At 28.2% G+C, this 16,592-nt stretch overlaps 2 protein-coding genes across 2 annotated transcripts; one reads left to right on the top strand and one right to left on the bottom strand.

The window, feature by feature from the left end:
• Positions 1-7,656: 7,656 nt before the first annotated feature.
• On the top strand, positions 7,657-9,289 carry LOC124914970 (chlorophyll a-b binding protein P4, chloroplastic). Its single transcript, XM_047455609.1, has 3 exons — positions 7,657-7,897; positions 8,483-8,898; positions 8,999-9,289. The coding sequence occupies exons 1-3, from the start codon at positions 7,698-7,700 to the stop codon at positions 9,136-9,138; spliced, it is 756 nt and encodes a 251-aa protein (XP_047311565.1). The 5' UTR covers positions 7,657-7,697; the 3' UTR covers positions 9,139-9,289.
• An 88-nt stretch (positions 9,290-9,377) lies between these two features.
• LOC124914980 (gibberellin-regulated protein 6-like) lies at positions 9,378-10,306 on the bottom strand. The gene is made up of 4 exons (XM_047455621.1): positions 10,140-10,306; positions 9,991-10,023; positions 9,868-9,898; positions 9,378-9,779 (listed from the first exon to the last, which is right to left on the bottom strand). Exons 1-4 carry the CDS (start codon positions 10,218-10,220, stop codon positions 9,598-9,600), a joined length of 327 nt encoding a protein of 108 aa, XP_047311577.1. The 5' UTR covers positions 10,221-10,306; the 3' UTR covers positions 9,378-9,597.
• Between the last annotated feature and the right edge of the window lie 6,286 nt (positions 10,307-16,592).

Raw genomic sequence — 16,592 nt, forward strand, 5'->3', positions numbered from 1 at the left:
AAAATTAAATCGACAATCGGGGTATTTGTAATGGCTTTATAAAAACTGTTACTGATAGTATAAAAATTTCTGTAATGGTCATCTATAATTCCTTATAGATGTTACTGATACCTTTGTTTCAAAAAATGGAAAAAAATATAGTATTAGTAACGATTTTACTTAGATCCCTTACTGATACCAGATATCGGTAACGGTCTAATAAAGTCGTTATAGATACTAGATATCAGTAACGATTTTATAAGGCCGTAACTGATATCTTGTATTAGTAAAGACCATATAAGGTTGTTACTGACATTCGTTACATTCGGTCGAAGCTTAGGATCTTCGGTCGGAGTGCCAAAGTCCCTAAGTCAAAGTATTAAGAACACTCGGTCCTTGGCTAAGATCGTCGGTCTAGGTGTACAAACCCATCGGTTATGGGCTAGCTCTGGGCTAAGTTCATCGGTCCTAGGTTTAGGAAGTCTTGGTCAGGGTCGAGATTCTTCGGTCATAGGTTTGACATCTCGGTCATGGGCGGAGGCTGTCGGTCCCCGATGTAAAAAACTCCGGTCGGACCTCTCGGTCCTAGCTCAAGAACATTGGTTGAACCTCTTAGTCTTGTTGAAATTTTTGGTCCTAGGTTTGAATTTTTTGGTCCTATGTCTCGGTTTGAACCGATGATCATCGGTCGGACCTCACGGTCCTAGGTCTATACCTCTCGGTCCTCAAGAACACAAAAATGCAGGTTTTGTATTTTTTATTTAATCTTGGATTCTTCGATATAAGAGTTTGGGTGCTTCACAAAGCTTCTAGAAAAAGTTGATCATCATTTCAAGGTATCAATCCACTTGGATGATGATCAAATCGTTCAAAACTGTTTGTGCACAAAAAAATGATTTTTGATTTTAAAGTTGTTTTGAGGAGAGAGACGCTACCCAATAGCTTTCTTATATCATATATACTTGATTGGTACCAAAACAAGAACACTCCCTATTTTTTTTTTTTTTACCAATCAAGAGTTCAAAATTTTCAACTATTTTGAAAATTTTAATTTTGATCAAACATGATCGGGATGGATCAAACATGATCTAAATAGTTTCCCAACATGATTATAATCATGTTGGGATGCTTTATGGACTGTGATTTAAGTGAGTTAGCCCAAGAACAACAAACCAGTTTTTTTTAATTAAAATTGGGTTTTTCTGTTTTAGGTTTATTAATTATTTCTAACCTATCTAGAAAGTTTGTAAATGATCCTAGGATCGATTTCCAACCATAAAATACCATAAACAATCAACATATAAGCTTATACAATTTGAAATATAAAAATTTCAAATTCAAACTATAAATATGAATTAAATGTGATTGGAACCTTACCAAGGATTAGAGAACACTCCTTGATCCTTAAGAAAGCTTTTGGGATGCTCAGATCCAAGTTTTAAGGCCTCAAATAGAAAATTCGAAAAATCTGAAAGTTTGAAGTTTTAACGGCGGATTTTTGATTTTCTTATATTTGAAGGTGGAGAGTGGACTCCTTGGTTTTGGAATGACTCAAGGGGTGTATTTATAGCATCCATGAGTCGGTGGAAGCTTCAAGTGGATCGAATCAGCCAAAAGCCATTAATGGCGTTTTGACTGTTCTTCTAGTCACATGAAGAAATAGGGATGACTCACTCCCATAGAAGTAGTAAAAATGATCACTAGAGTAGGGTGATTATTTTAAATTTTGAATCAGCCGTTTTGGTTGACTGAGTTTCCTTTCTTCAATAGCGATTAGGCGAACCGATAGTCCATGAGAGCAGCTTGAAAAACCGGCGACCGCACAACAGTATTCGCTATAAATACTAATACATAAACATTGATCTAGAGAAACTTAGTATTTAGTATTTCAAATTGAAGATATTGAGTAGGAAGAGGAGTGGAACCATACATACTATTCATTCAAGGAAGGAAGGAAAACTAGTTCTAGCGATCAATGAAATGTTAGTCCATGAGAGTAGAGTAACCTTCCAAATCGTCGGCAACAATCTTCGTTCGATGCGATGAGCAGTTCGAATACTAACGCACGGACATTGATCCAGAGAAACTTAACATTTAGTACTTTTACGAACATGCTTCACAAAGATATAGAGTAGGAGGAGGAGCGAAATTGTACCATTATTCTTGACATGACTACTCAATAGATGAACGGATCCAACTTTTTTCGATAAGCTTTCAAACGAAAGAGATATGGTGGGAGTGATTTTCAGTTGGTGAGTGCAACCAGAAATGAGTAAACAACTTGGAGAAGACGGATGCACTCTTGTCTATTGCGGCCCTATTAAGAGTTTATAATTAGTCTAATCAAATTTAGAAAAGGTCTTACTTTATATTTAATCTATTGTTATAACTTTGTTCTTTTATTTAATCAATGTTGACTTTAATTCAAACAAAATATTTTGAAGTTAATTAATTACAAAGTTACATTTCTCCAGTCTTTATAAACTTGAAAATAATTATTTACCTTGATTTTATTTACATTTCGACATCTATAAATCTTATAACAAACACTATTTATTCTTGATGATTTAGATTCAGAGCACAATTAATGATAATGGAAATATTTTGCTTAATACATATTCAACATAGATTGGTTGGGTATGATTTTGATAAAACAATTTAACATAGAAAAACAGTAAATGAATGAATCGAAATTCTTTTATGTTCCTTGTGTCGAGCAAATAATAACGAAAAATATAAAATGAAAATTGAATGTGCAAAAAAAATATAAGAACATCTATCTATCTTTTAAACATAAAAAAATATAAATCAACTCTCAAATTAACCTTAATATCAACATGTAGTCTAGAAAGAAACTCTTGAGCTATTAATATTTTTCTTGCCAAATATAAGTTATAATTAATAAATAATTTAATAACCTCATTGGTTACCTTGGTTACCGTAAGACCATTTGTTTTACCTTCCTCCACAATGTCCCACATAACTCACTATGCTATTGAACCAGCTTGGTTTTCCATCTCTTGTTTTACATCTAATTCGATACAATCTACACGATAAAAAACACTAAAGAAGATATACAAGTTTACCTAAAAAATATACACATTAATCTTACCAATCTCTTATACCTACCGTTTGTGTTTTCAATCTTGACTATCGTGTTTATTGTACCTACCAAATACAAGTTATATTTAATCAATAATTTAATAACATCATTTGTAACCATTACAATTAATAAGATAATTTATTTTTACCTTCCTCCACAATGTCCCACATAACTCACTATGCTAATAAAATAGCTCGGTTGTCCATTTTTTGTCTTACATCCAATTCGATGCAATATACACAATAAAAAACACAAAAGAATATATAAATTTACTTAAAAATCATACACATTCATGTTACCAAACCTTATACCTACCATTAGTGTCTTCAATCTTCACTATCGTCTTCAATGTCGTCTTCAATATCATCTTCAGTGTCGTCTTCAGTATCATCTTCAGTGTCGTCTTTAATGTCGTCTTCAGTATCGTCTTTAGTGTCGTCTTCACTTCCACTATATTGAAATTCTTCATTTAAATCATTGATCGACTCATTGATTTCCTCATCACCATCATCAACACCATCAAAATCACACAACTCTGTAATATCACAAATTTGAATGTCTAATGAAGTTGTCATCTTATCTTGTTGGTATGCTTTTTTATCCAACATTCCTCAACTTTGATTCTAGCTTTTGTTTTGCAAACAGCCCACCATTCTGTGATTCCTCAACTTTGATTCTAGCTTTTGTTTTGCAAACAGCCCACCATTCTGTGATGTCTTTCATATAACTAGGATAATGTGTTTAATACACTTTGGCTCATCTTTATTGTATGTCTGCTTAGCATTTACATCAACTAACTTTTTTTTTTGTGTGAACATTGACTCTTCTAATCGGGTGAAACCAATAGCATTTAAATAACACTACCCGAAAATGTTGAACTAAATACTCTACTTCGATAATTTTATCTAGAAAACCATAGAAATAATTATCAGCATGTACACATACTCATGAATAGATTTTGATGAACCATATTTTTGAGTATGCCAAACAAAACCATTAATGAAATATATAGGCCAACTCATTGATAATTTATTAGGCTCCCATGCTAGGTAATAAAGTATTTCCCTCTTCGCGACAATAACAAGATTTTTGAGAATCTAAAATTGAATAAATAGTAATTTATTTATATTTATTTATATTTATTTATTTATATATATATATATGACATTAGACGTATTGTGACTAATAAAGCAGTCATAATTGTAAATACCTCACATAAGCACGAAACCACAATGCAAAAAGCAAAAGAGTCAACAAATGTTTGTTTGCTTCGGGTAAGCCATGAGCATTTTAGTGACCATAGGAAGCAAACTCCTGGTCCTTCACAGCAACAAGGCCTCGAGCATAGACGCGAGGGAAAAAGGCTTGAGCCAAAAGTTGCACAGAGAGGACCACTTACACTAGCACTAAATTAAGTGTGACGGACCGAGACACCTGTATACAAGTCCCAACAGAAATGGGGCAAGGGCCACAGGACCATCTGCAGCATAAAGGGTTGGAGCGATGGGAATGAAACTCTTCAGCACCTGCACAGATTGGTTGCAGACAAGACATTTGCAAATCCAATAAAGGTAAAAAGTCTTCCCGCGGGCTTCTTCTCTATCCTTTCGTTATTCTTGCAAGAACTTGCTGTATGCAGTCACAGCAGGCCATTCATTGATAGGCAACTAACGCACGAGATTCAGAAGCTTCAAGTGCAGATAGTTCAATGCCAGTTGGGGATAAATTGGTTAGGGAAAGAACATCATTCATTGTTATGCAAACCATTCCGAAAGAGAGAAATTAGGCGTGCTCTTGTTCCAAAAACACATAAGAGGGGGTAATCAAATATCAAAGGGGAAGAGTGGAGAGTTGGATAGCCTCATAAATCATTAAATTCCTCCACTTGCTTTCCAATTTTTTTTATCATTTTTTGATAAGAGACGAGGCCGAAGCCTAAATTTACATAGTCATCCTTCGAAGGAAAGGTGCCCCTATACTATCCCGTTGCATTACAGTCATCACTTCAATCGGCGCTTCCTCTGTCCAATATATACCGTAGTCTTTCTCTATTGCCAGTTTTGCCATCATATCTGAACAAGTATTGCATTCTCTATAAATATGCTTGAGCTCGACTTGCCAATCTTGTTGTAGGAGGTCCCATATTTCCCTGAAGACGTGCTGTCCCTTTTCTCCGGCCCGCCTCTACTGCTGCAACCACCATTTGGTTATCTAATTCGACGACTACTTTTCGATATTATGTTGTGCTTAAAGTGAACAATATAATTAACATTTAATGAACTTACTTGTAGTACAGATCAACTTCAAGACAATTCAATAAAACATATGTATGGTTTCATGTTCTTTATCATTCAAATTTCGTGATTTAGAAGCTCCACTTGGACGTCCAAGATAATTAAAAATAGAATGTGGAGGGATAAAAATGTTAATCGATCCTTCATTCAAATTTCGTGATTTAGAAGCTCCACTTGGACGTCCAAGGTAATTAAAAATAGAATGTGGAGGGATAAAAATGTTAATCGATCCTTCCGCAATTCTTTGTGGTCTTCTCCTTTTCGAACTCACGTTTGGTTCAAAATAATATGATGTGAATGTGGAGATTTCTTCAACAAGATAAGCATTACAAAATGAGGCTTCCACTTTTGTTTTATTTTTCACCTTCTTCTTTAAATGATGTAAAAACATGTAAAACAAATATTAGAAAATATCAATAATGTATTATTTAAATATAAATATTTTATACCTTTCAAATGGATAAATCGATTTATATTGAATTGGACCTCCAACATTAGCTTCATGAGGATGAGGAAGATGTACCCAAAGATTTGAGTCGAAAACAGAAAACTATTGAATCTGAGTTTCTTTTTTGAATTGTTTTTGCTTTTAAATGTAAACCAAACATTTATCATTTAAATCTAGATTCATCAATTCAGTTAATCATCAAAGTTCATATTGTTAAGCTCCACATCAATGACAAATTTGAATTCTAAGAATTTATTTGATTCTTCAGATTCAAAGCTTATTTGATAGTACCACATATTTGGATAGTGTTTTAAGAAGGATTGTCTAATCTTTCTTTTGCATAATAAGGGTGACGTTCTTATTTGAAGTCTTCTTTTCAACATTACTAGTATATATTAGGTTATGTCGGGAATAGCCGGGAATAGATATTGTAAAAAGCCAAGTATTGGGCATCCAAATTGGACCTGACCCGACCCAAAATTGGGCGTCTGAAAAAATCGGGTGCATAAATTACCCGAATTGTCCAGTTCGGAACCGATGGGTATCCGACCCGACTCAGACCTGATTTTCTACAAATTATTTTTATTTAAATATTTATTCTCTACCACAAAATTAAATAATATATATATATATATAATATTAAGATTTATTTAAAATATTTTCAAAATTCGAAACCATCTACTATAGTAATTATATTTTTTCATTTAAGAATCACGCTATTATTTATGTATCATATAATAAAATAAATAAATAATATTAATATTAGTTATCACCCATAAAACAACCACCAACATAAACATTTGTTCATAAATTTCTGTCTACTAAGATAATGACATAAAGTTAATAATCAAGTATAGGTTCTAGTTTTGGTTATTTTACCGAGTATCGGAATCCGATTGGTTCCGTCCCAAAATTAAATTGGAACTGAAATTCAAATTAAATACATGAATCGATCAATTTGGTTCCTTAGAGTTCCCGACCCGTCAAGAACCATGGTTAGTTGTTAAAAAATGTGGATTGAAACGGCTAGACTGGCAAGTTTAAGACAACGAGACTACAAACTATATTATTTTCTATAAAGTGGCCTGATGGAAAAAGTCGATTTAAGAGACCAAAATGTCACGAATTTGATTTATATCGGAAGCGTTTTGAATTAAAGCAGAGGATTGTAGTTGTGGGGTTGTATACTAGTTCTTCATCATCCAAAAGGAAAATCTATATTATTTTATAAGATAATTTAGTTTAATAGAAATCGTAAAATTTTCACCATCTCAATCATCATCTCAATCATTAGTTGCAATCCTATTAGAATTTGCACACATTAATTTTTATTTATTTTGTTTATTATTCTTCAACGTTGTTATGTTTTTGTTATTATGCTTAAACGTCCCTTTATAATAATATTGCATCTATTATTTAATAAAAATCACTATGGTGTCAAAATTATTGCAAGAACATGTCTAAATGCTCAGTCAATCAATGCTTGAAGACAGTTTGATTAAGATCTAACTAATTAATATTTTACTTTGTATGATGTTAAATCACATTCTATGCATTTTACTCTCTTTTTTTACCTCTTCTTAAATTGTTTCCAATTAATCTTCAAATAAAGTTGTAACAATTGGGGCCAGAACATCCTCTCTTAACCAACAGCATCAAAGAAATAGATTTGCAGATATGACAGCCAGGATAAAGGATAAGGAACAACACTTCCCATTGGTCAATCCAATACCCATTGTCTAATCTCAGCCGTTGGATTAAAAAGATCTTCCAAATCAACCAAGGCCACAAGGATGTCGTTTAAATGAAATTGCATACACTAGTCATTTAAACACAATACCATTCATTAATTTCATATCCCCCACCAAAATACATGGCGGCTGTCACCACCCAAGCAACCGTCGCCGTTCTCCGGCCATGCGTCTCCAAGTCAAGGTTCCTTTCTGGATCCTCTGGCAAGTTATTAGCTCTTAAACCTGCGACTTCAAACACCTCTATTAGCTCGTTTAAGGTTCAAGCTAAGAAGGGCGAATGGCTGCCCGGTTTGTCCTCACCAGCCTACCTCAACGGCAGGTAAATTTACTATTGATATTTATTTGATAAATTAAGTTGTTCATCAATTCATGTCACATTGTAAATTTGTATATAGTGCATCATAGCATTTATAAAAGTTCATTTCTTTTACTCAATGCATCAAAAAAACGCCCATTTTCCTACTTTTAAAACTAGTTTAATGGTTTTCAATTTTTTCTTTAACTCTCTTTAAGTTTTTTAAAAGATTTGTACCCAACTTTTATGCTATTTAATCTAAATCCTTAACTAAAACCTTTTTTTTCTAAAATACATATAAATATATTAATGAAATTTAAAAAAAAAAAATATTAACCATATAGGGTAGTTCAAAGGGTTAAAATCGGCGTCTAACAATTACAAGTTACTATTCGATTCGGGCTAGTTCTTAATGCACACACAACATCCATACCCACCAACTCATTATTGTAATAAAAACTTTAACATTTTAACATGTAAGGGGAGTTCTTAGATTTAGTTCGGACTTAAAACACTTTGATTTGATTAAAGTGTGTCTACTAGTGTAAAAGACCTGAAACTTGTATGTAATTGGGCTAAAAAAAGAATCTAACCCACCTCGATTTACAGTCTCGCAGGGGACAATGGTTTTGATCCGTTGGCTCTAGCAGAGGATCCGGAGAACCTAAGATGGTTCGTTCAGGCGGAGCTAGTGAACGGTCGATGGGCCATGTTAGGAGTGGCAGGGATGCTACTTCCAGAGGTGTTTACAAGTATAGGTATCATCAACGTTCCAAAATGGTACGATGCGGGTAAGGAAGAATACTTTGCATCATCATCAACCCTTTTCGTGATCGAATTCATCCTTTTCCACTACGTGGAGATCCGACGGTGGCAAGACATTAAGAACCCGGGAAGTGTAAACCAAGACCCTATATTCAAGAACTATAGCTTACCTCCCAATGAAGTAGGATACCCTGGTGGGATCTTTAACCCTCTCAACTTCGCCCCAACTTTGGAAGCCAAAGAGAAGGAAATTGCAAATGGTAAGTCAGAAATGAGAAATACAAATCAAAATATATATGGGTTTTTTCTATTTTGTCAAATTTCTCAGCAAGATATGAATATGGGTTTTACTAAATGCAGGGAGATTGGCTATGTTGGCGTTCTTGGGATTTGTGATTCAGCATAATGTGACTGGGAAAGGACCATTCGACAATCTGTTGCAGCACCTTTCCGACCCATGGCACAACACCATTGTTCAAACTCTGTCTGGAAACAACTAAAAACAACTAGCTTTGCATTAAGAAACTTGAGCTTTAGCTTCACTACTTACTATGAACAAGCAAACAAAGGATATTATATTATATATCATCCTCCTATTTGTACATGGATATAATTACTAAGAGGCTCTTTAATTTAATCAGCAATTTCTTATTTTATAATCCCAATTGTAACAAATCGGACTCGTGATTGAAATTGTAACAAAAAGACCAAACCAAATTTCGCATATTGATGTCAACTATGATGAAATAGGAACTACAATTTGATTGATTTGTCAAAGAAGTTGTGATCTAACACAATAACAAATCTGTTGATGGGTAATAATGAGATACAAAAACAGGTTATAAGATAAAAGGGTACTTAAATCAGAGGCAGAAACAAGAAAGTAAATTCTCTTTTTGTGGTGTAGTTGAGATGAGAAACACACAAACTAGACCCAAAAGGAACTTTGATTACTTAATCTAAGGGCACTTGGGTCCTCCTTGCTGGGTCTTCCAGTTGTTGTAACAAGGGCAGACTTGCTTATTTCCATAGTAGCCAGGAGGAACGCAAAGGCACTTGGCGCAGCATTTGTTGCAGAAAAACAGGCACGGTTTCTTGTACTGTGTCCGGCCGCATCTCCTTGAGCACTGACCGGAGCACTCTGTTTTTGTTTATTATTATTATTATTATTATTATTAAACAATCAAAATAAACTTATCATCATTCAAACAGACAAGACAGACACTTACGGTATTTCTTCAGGCTTCCCTGGCCATATCCCTGAAAACAGGCAACAAATCGCATTCTTAAAATTAGTATGATAAGAATCATAACATTACTTCAAAACAAGAGAGATCTAGCTAGATACTTACAGTTGGGTTGTATTGGGCATCTGCAGCCATAACCTGAACAGGAATCAAGTATTTAACTTAATGAATGAAGGATTTTGCAGCTAAATGATGATGAAATCGACAGATCCATCGTTAATAGTTAAGGATTTAGAAGAAAAGAGATTGCTTACAGTGGTGGCCAGCATGGAAATGGCAATGAGTGCTAGGAGCAGAATACAGACAGCTTTGCCCATGGTTAACAAAGATTTCATAAACCTCTCTCTCTCTCTCTCCTCTTACTGTGTATTTCTCCTAGAGAGAAAGATGGAAGGGAAGAAGATGTTTGGTTTAGTGAAGTGGGTAGAGTGAATTTATAGCCATTTTTCAGTGGGTACCTCTGCATTTTAAAATAGGCAGAATTGACATTTGGACGAAATTTAAATTGTGTTACAGGCTACTCAAAATATAGTAATTTAACAATTTGTGATTTTTTCTAAATTAACCATACTTATGTCTTTTTATTCTAACTTATAATTTTGTTTTTCTAATAATTTATCATATTTATGAAATAATATTTAAAAATATTTTGGACGTATTTTAATTTGTTATATATGATTTGAGTAACTAAAAAAATATAATCTAAGAAAGATTTAAGAAAATTTGAATAGAGATAAATTTGTTATTTATTTTAAAAAAAAAATAAAACAATATAAATTTGTGCATAATTTACTAATTTTGACATATGTGTGTTTAAATTTGACTATTTTTTTATAAATAGAAAAATATTACGTTAAAGTTAAATAGTTAAAATTAAGATATAATAAATTTAAAATTCGACCGCATTTAATTAAAACAACAAAAATTCTGATCCTACCTCTCAAGATATTCAAAACTAATATTATGTTTTTATTTAATTTTAAGGTCTTTTTGGATTGAATTTTTTAAAAATTTAGAGTGGAAAAAAAATAATAATTTGTAATGATTTTGAGGAAGTGGTGATTATTTTTGATAAAATGACGATATTGATATATATAAATAAAATAAAATTTAATAATTTAAAACAAACGGTATTTTAGTATTTTAATAATGAAATGAGTGATATGGTTGAGAAATTATTGATTGGAAAATTAATTTTTATTTAATTTTTTTAAAAATAAAAAAAATAGAACCAAACCTAAATTAATATCAGTTTTGATTCAATATTATATTTTTATTTAATTTTAAATTAATTTTATTAATTTGCTTAAATATATATTTAGATTGCATTCTTTTTTAAGAATAAAAAAAAGATTTCTTTTATGTTTTTTAAACTATTACCAACAATTACTCACATAAATTTATATTTAGGTTGTACACAAAAAAAAAAATATATATATATATATATTCCAAATAAGTAAAGCTATCGTACAACAAATATGAGAACAAATAAAAAAAATCATACTAAATATATATATATATATAGCTCATGTGCGGGACAATATAATGGATTGTAAACCGAAAATCAATTTTAAAAAATAAAATAAAATGTTCCTAACAAGGTAATTTTCCCAAAAATAAAAATATTTTTTTTCTTTGCTCTCGAACATAGTCATATTCGCCACAAAAATCTCCCAAACATGATATTTTCCCAAAAAAAAAAAATAATAAAAAAAATAAATTACTCCTCCAAAACATAGCCATTTTTCCGGAAAAAAAAATCTCTTTCCACGTATGAGAAATATGACTAACTAAATTCAAAAATATGCTTTAATATTTGTATATTATTTCAATTGTAATATTATTATTATTTATACAGAAATAAACATATTCTATTGTTATTATTATTTTCAACATTCAATTTCTCAATTAATTAACAAAGTATCATTATTTATTTTATAAAATTTTAAAAAAAATAATTATAATTCAACCAATAAAAAATACAAATAATCTATATTTTCATCCAACTAATATTATTCTAAAAAAATCTAATAAAAATTTCAAATAAACTAACATAGCACTAGACCTTGAGGGTTTTAGTCTAGATGGTTTGGTTCTGTCTTCTCAAGTTATATTAAATAAATGAATTATTAAGTTAAATTATATATAAATTGTGAGAACAAATTGCATTCAAGCTTACCATATATATTATTATAAATTTATGAATTTTTGGAAAAAGTAACTAATTGTTTGATTATTATCATACAAATATTATTATTATATATTAATATTTTTTTATTAAAACAAAATAAAAACAGGAAATGGGAAGTCTTGTATTTTGATAAACCAAAGGCAGATCTAGGAAAAGGTGGTGGTGGACCACTACTTTTTAGCCTTTGGGGATGCCGACACTTTTACCTTTATCAGTGAACCCATAAACAAACAATATTAATTTTAAATAAGGGTGTTTTAATAGTTTTTAAGGCTTATCATATTTGTTTTATTAGATTAAATTGGTTTTTTTTTATCCAGTGACACGTAATTTTTAACAAAAATAGGATTTAAATGTCCCAAAACTCATTTTACTCAAATAAATTTATCTATATTTTATACCAATTTTTTTTTTTTTCACTTTAGCCAAAATAAACCAATAAATTTAATTTAGGGAACAGCCCCTATAAAAGTTAAGGGAGATCAATTTATAAATATTTACATAAGTGCTTAACTAGTTACTTCCAAACAATAAGCCTATATAGCTAGGGTTCATTAATTTTGTAAATAATAGTTAGAAAGAAAATAAAAACAAAACAAACTACTGTAAAACTCTATTTCCTCTTCTTTCAATTTTATTTAACTTATAAATTGAGATTATTTGTATTTGTGTAATAATTTGATAGAGCAATTTTAACTAATAAATTTAATTATAAAAAATTATAATTAAATAAATTTTACATTTAAGTTTTTAATCTCAACTATTAAACATATAACTTCAACATTTTCTTTCAATCTATCATTTAAAACAAATATTCCTTTATTCATTTTTATCTTATTTTTCACTTTTAATTATTATTCTTTTCTTATTTATATAATATTATTTAATTATTAAATTAATTTATAAAAAAAAATATTATTATAATAATAAAATATAAATTTTAACATATATATTTTTTCTTTAAAGTATCACTAAGGATACACACAAAAACTTGTATCTAAAATACAAAAATATATATATATATATATATATATATATATATATATATATATATATATATATCCTATTATTTGTCTTTGTTATTTAAAATAATATAATATTATTTTATTTTTAAAATTAATTAATTATTATAAAAATTATTAACAAAAGAATATCAAACAAATATTAGTGAGTTTAGAGACTTCAAAACTTTAAAGTATCATTAAGGATAAGAAAATTAATAATATTATATATATATATATTAGTTTTATAATGGTTAAAATGATTAATAAATTAAATTTTAAAATATTTATAATGAATAAATTAAATAATAGCTAAAAATTAGACAATAAAAAAATAATACTTACAAAAATAATATAGAAAAAAAGAATATAAGAATTTATAGAAACTAAATGAAAAACATTAAACTTATAAATATATAATTAAATAGTGAATTTTATATTATTGATAATTTATAATAAGAAAATAAAAAACAAAGTGATTAATATTAAAAATATATATAACATCACATATTATATTATTAAATATTATCACAAATAAAAAAATAAACTGTTAAGATTCTTTTTAATTAAACATATTCAATGTTATTTTTAATTTTAATATTATTACACATATTTGCAAATAAACTCTGCAAATAAATTAAGTATAAGTTGAATAACAAGGCCACAAAATGATTAAGTCAGAGACATTAATATTTTATTTATTTTAAATATTACGTATTATTATATAATAATTTAACCGCTTTTAAAATCGTTAAAATGAAATTTAATTTTTTATAATTTTTAAAACAAGTTTAAAATCTCATTTGTCAATCTATAAAAAAAACCTAAATTTGACCATTCAGTTTTTTAATATTTAATTTTATTAATAAAATAAAATTATAATTTGTTGTTTAATTTAATGAGGTATTCGAGCATATCTAAATTTGTTTGGAATCGATCATTTGAGAAGCATGGTATGGGTAATTGAATAAGCAGATTTTCAAATAAAAATCACACCTAATCGATAATTTTTAAAACTTCTGAAACAAGCTCAAGATTTAACTATGATCGAACTATGCCACCAACTAAAAAAATTTAAAAATATTCAGTCCTTTTAGAATTAAATGGTATGAATTTATAATAAATATTTGAAAAATATATAAAATAATAATAAAAAAAATGTTATTAATGAAAAATTCTGCAAGTAAAAACCAATTTATATATAATTTTATTATTATTATTTTAAAAAATAGATTTTAATTTTAGCAATAATTTTATGTGAATAAAATAAAAAGATCGTGTGTACAAATTGATTGAATTGAATGATTTAAACTCTTATTTTGATATAATAAGTTTTGAAAATAAAAAATATTTATCTATCCAACAAATTAATAGTGGAAAGTTGTCTGTCTTTTACAAACTCTACCTACCATTTGTGTTCAATTTGAATCTGGTGTTAATTAACAAAGATTACTAAAGTAGGAATGTTTGTGAAAAAAAAATAAAAAATTACTGGGTGATTTATAAAACATAACAAAATAATAATTTAATATAAGTGCTAGCAAAAATAAAAATAATAAAAATAACGAGTGCAGGAATCCATGCGCGTGGGCGGTGTATAGAAGGTGATTTGTCGGTTATTATTGCGGGTCCTACTCACATGCAATCTTTTCTTTTTATGGTTATCCGTGGAGTAAAATCAGCCTAAAATTAATGAGACCAAAAATCATATCTTGATTATACCGAATTCATATCAGCAATGTCGGATTCAAGATTTAGGATGTCCCGTTCTACGATAGAAAAATGTGAAATTGTCTGTCTTAATTTTTTTTTTTTTAGGAAACAGTTTATAGTAAGATTAAAACTTATAATCAAATAAAAAAATATAATTTTTTATCTTAAAAAACTAAACAATTTGTATTTTAAAAATCTTAATAATTTGATCTAAAAGCCTGTATTTATTTTTAATTAAATAGGTTGTTATAGATTGTGCACTTATCGGACTTACCCTGCAAGAGGTTGTTTGATCTTCACGTTCAGAAATATGTCTTGTAGACTAATTCTATTTTTGTTGATCCGTTTGAAAGAAATGAAGGATCTCAAAGAATTAATTGATCAATTTGTGATTGGTAATTTCTCACTTTGATCAAAAATATATATTAGGCTTTAGATGTGCTAAATTTTTTATACTAAAAATGTGACATAATTGTTCTAATTTTTAATTTAATTTATTATTAATTTTTTCGAATTCTAAAAATATATAACAACATATGTTAATCTATCTATTTTATTCATAAATTTCTTAAAATAAATTTAAATTCACCCTAATATTTTTGAAGCCCACACCAATTTCAAGTCTTGGATCCGTCTATGATAAAGTCTTGGATCCGTCTATGATAAAGACGAAGTCCTTAATTATTTTGAAGACCGTGAATTCACTCAAAAGAGAACGAAAACTCAATCGTACAAGAAATTTGTGGTGACTGAGAATTCACTCAAAAGAGAACAGATTATTCTCAATTCGTACATGAAAGTTGTATTAATTTGACGAATTTTTTGTTTTTGTTTAATAAAAAATAAAAAATCTAAATTTTTAATTGGTTTAATTTCTAAAATATTATTTTGTATCTAAAATTAAAATTTAATAAAAAAAATATACAAATTTAATAAGGTAAGATTTAATAATTAAAATAATAATATTATTATTGAGAGAGAAAATCTAAAGATAAATCCCAAAAACATCAAACAAACTCTAGTTTCATTGAGCTACCCAGCTTATCTAACTTATTCTGATTTCAGCTTATTTAATAGTTAAGCTTGAGTATGTTTGATTCAGTTTATACGCCTAACTTATTTATTTTTTATAATTTATAATATTATTTAATAACTAATATTATATATATATATATAATGTTATATATATTTATTAATTTAATTTTAAATATTAATAAATGATTTAAGTTAAAAAATAGTATATATTTCAAAATAAATTATATTAATATATTAATTTTATAAAATTTGTTAATATATAATTTTAAATATTAATAAATTAATTAAATTAAAAAATAATATATTTTAAAATAAATATATGAATAAAGAAAGCAATTTATTATTATTATTATTATATATATATATTTCACCTTTTCACACCTTTTCCCACTTAAGGTCTCGTCTGATTTATTTTAATTGTAATAGATACTTTTAAATAATTAAAGACTAGTTTGATTTTTAAAACTATAATTATAAATAAAAAAAATTAAAATATATTTATATTTTATATTTTATTTAATTATTTTATATATTAAGATACATGTATTATAAATAATAAATACAAATATTTTAAATGTATGTTTTTTATTATTATAATAAAAAAACATACATTTAAATATATTTTTATTTATAATATAAAAACATATATTTAAATATATTTTTATTTAAATATAAAAAGATTATAAATATATTAAATAAATGAGAGAGAATGAATAAAATGATTAAAAATATATTAATAAATGAGAGAGAATGAATAAAATAATTAA

The sequence above is a fragment of the Impatiens glandulifera genome, chromosome 1 (genome assembly GCF_907164915.1).
Source record: "Impatiens glandulifera chromosome 1, dImpGla2.1, whole genome shotgun sequence".
NCBI classification, from domain to species: domain Eukaryota; kingdom Viridiplantae; phylum Streptophyta; class Magnoliopsida; order Ericales; family Balsaminaceae; genus Impatiens; species Impatiens glandulifera.

What these genes read in the sequence shown, in the direction of transcription:
- LOC124914970 (XM_047455609.1), top strand. Translation starts at nt 7,698, where the DNA reads ATGGCGGCTGTCACCACCCAAGCAACCGTCGCCGTTCTCCGGCCATGC. An exon ending in CCAGCCTACCTCAACGGCAG is followed by an intron (nt 7,898 to 8,482) that starts GTAAATTTACTA and finishes CTCGATTTACAG; the next exon opens with TCTCGCAGGGGACAATGGTT. An exon ending in AGAGAAGGAAATTGCAAATG is followed by an intron (nt 8,899 to 8,998) that starts GTAAGTCAGAAA and finishes TACTAAATGCAG; the next exon opens with GGAGATTGGCTATGTTGGCG.
- LOC124914980 (XM_047455621.1), bottom strand. Translation starts at nt 10,220, where the DNA reads ATGAAATCTTTGTTAACCATGGGCAAAGCTGTCTGTATTCTGCTCCTA. An exon ending in TTTCCATGCTGGCCACCACT is followed by an intron (nt 10,024 to 10,139) that starts GTAAGCAATCTC and finishes ATTCCTGTTCAG; the next exon opens with GTTATGGCTGCAGATGCCCA. An exon ending in ATGCCCAATACAACCCAACT is followed by an intron (nt 9,899 to 9,990) that starts GTAAGTATCTAG and finishes GCCTGTTTTCAG; the next exon opens with GGATATGGCCAGGGAAGCCT.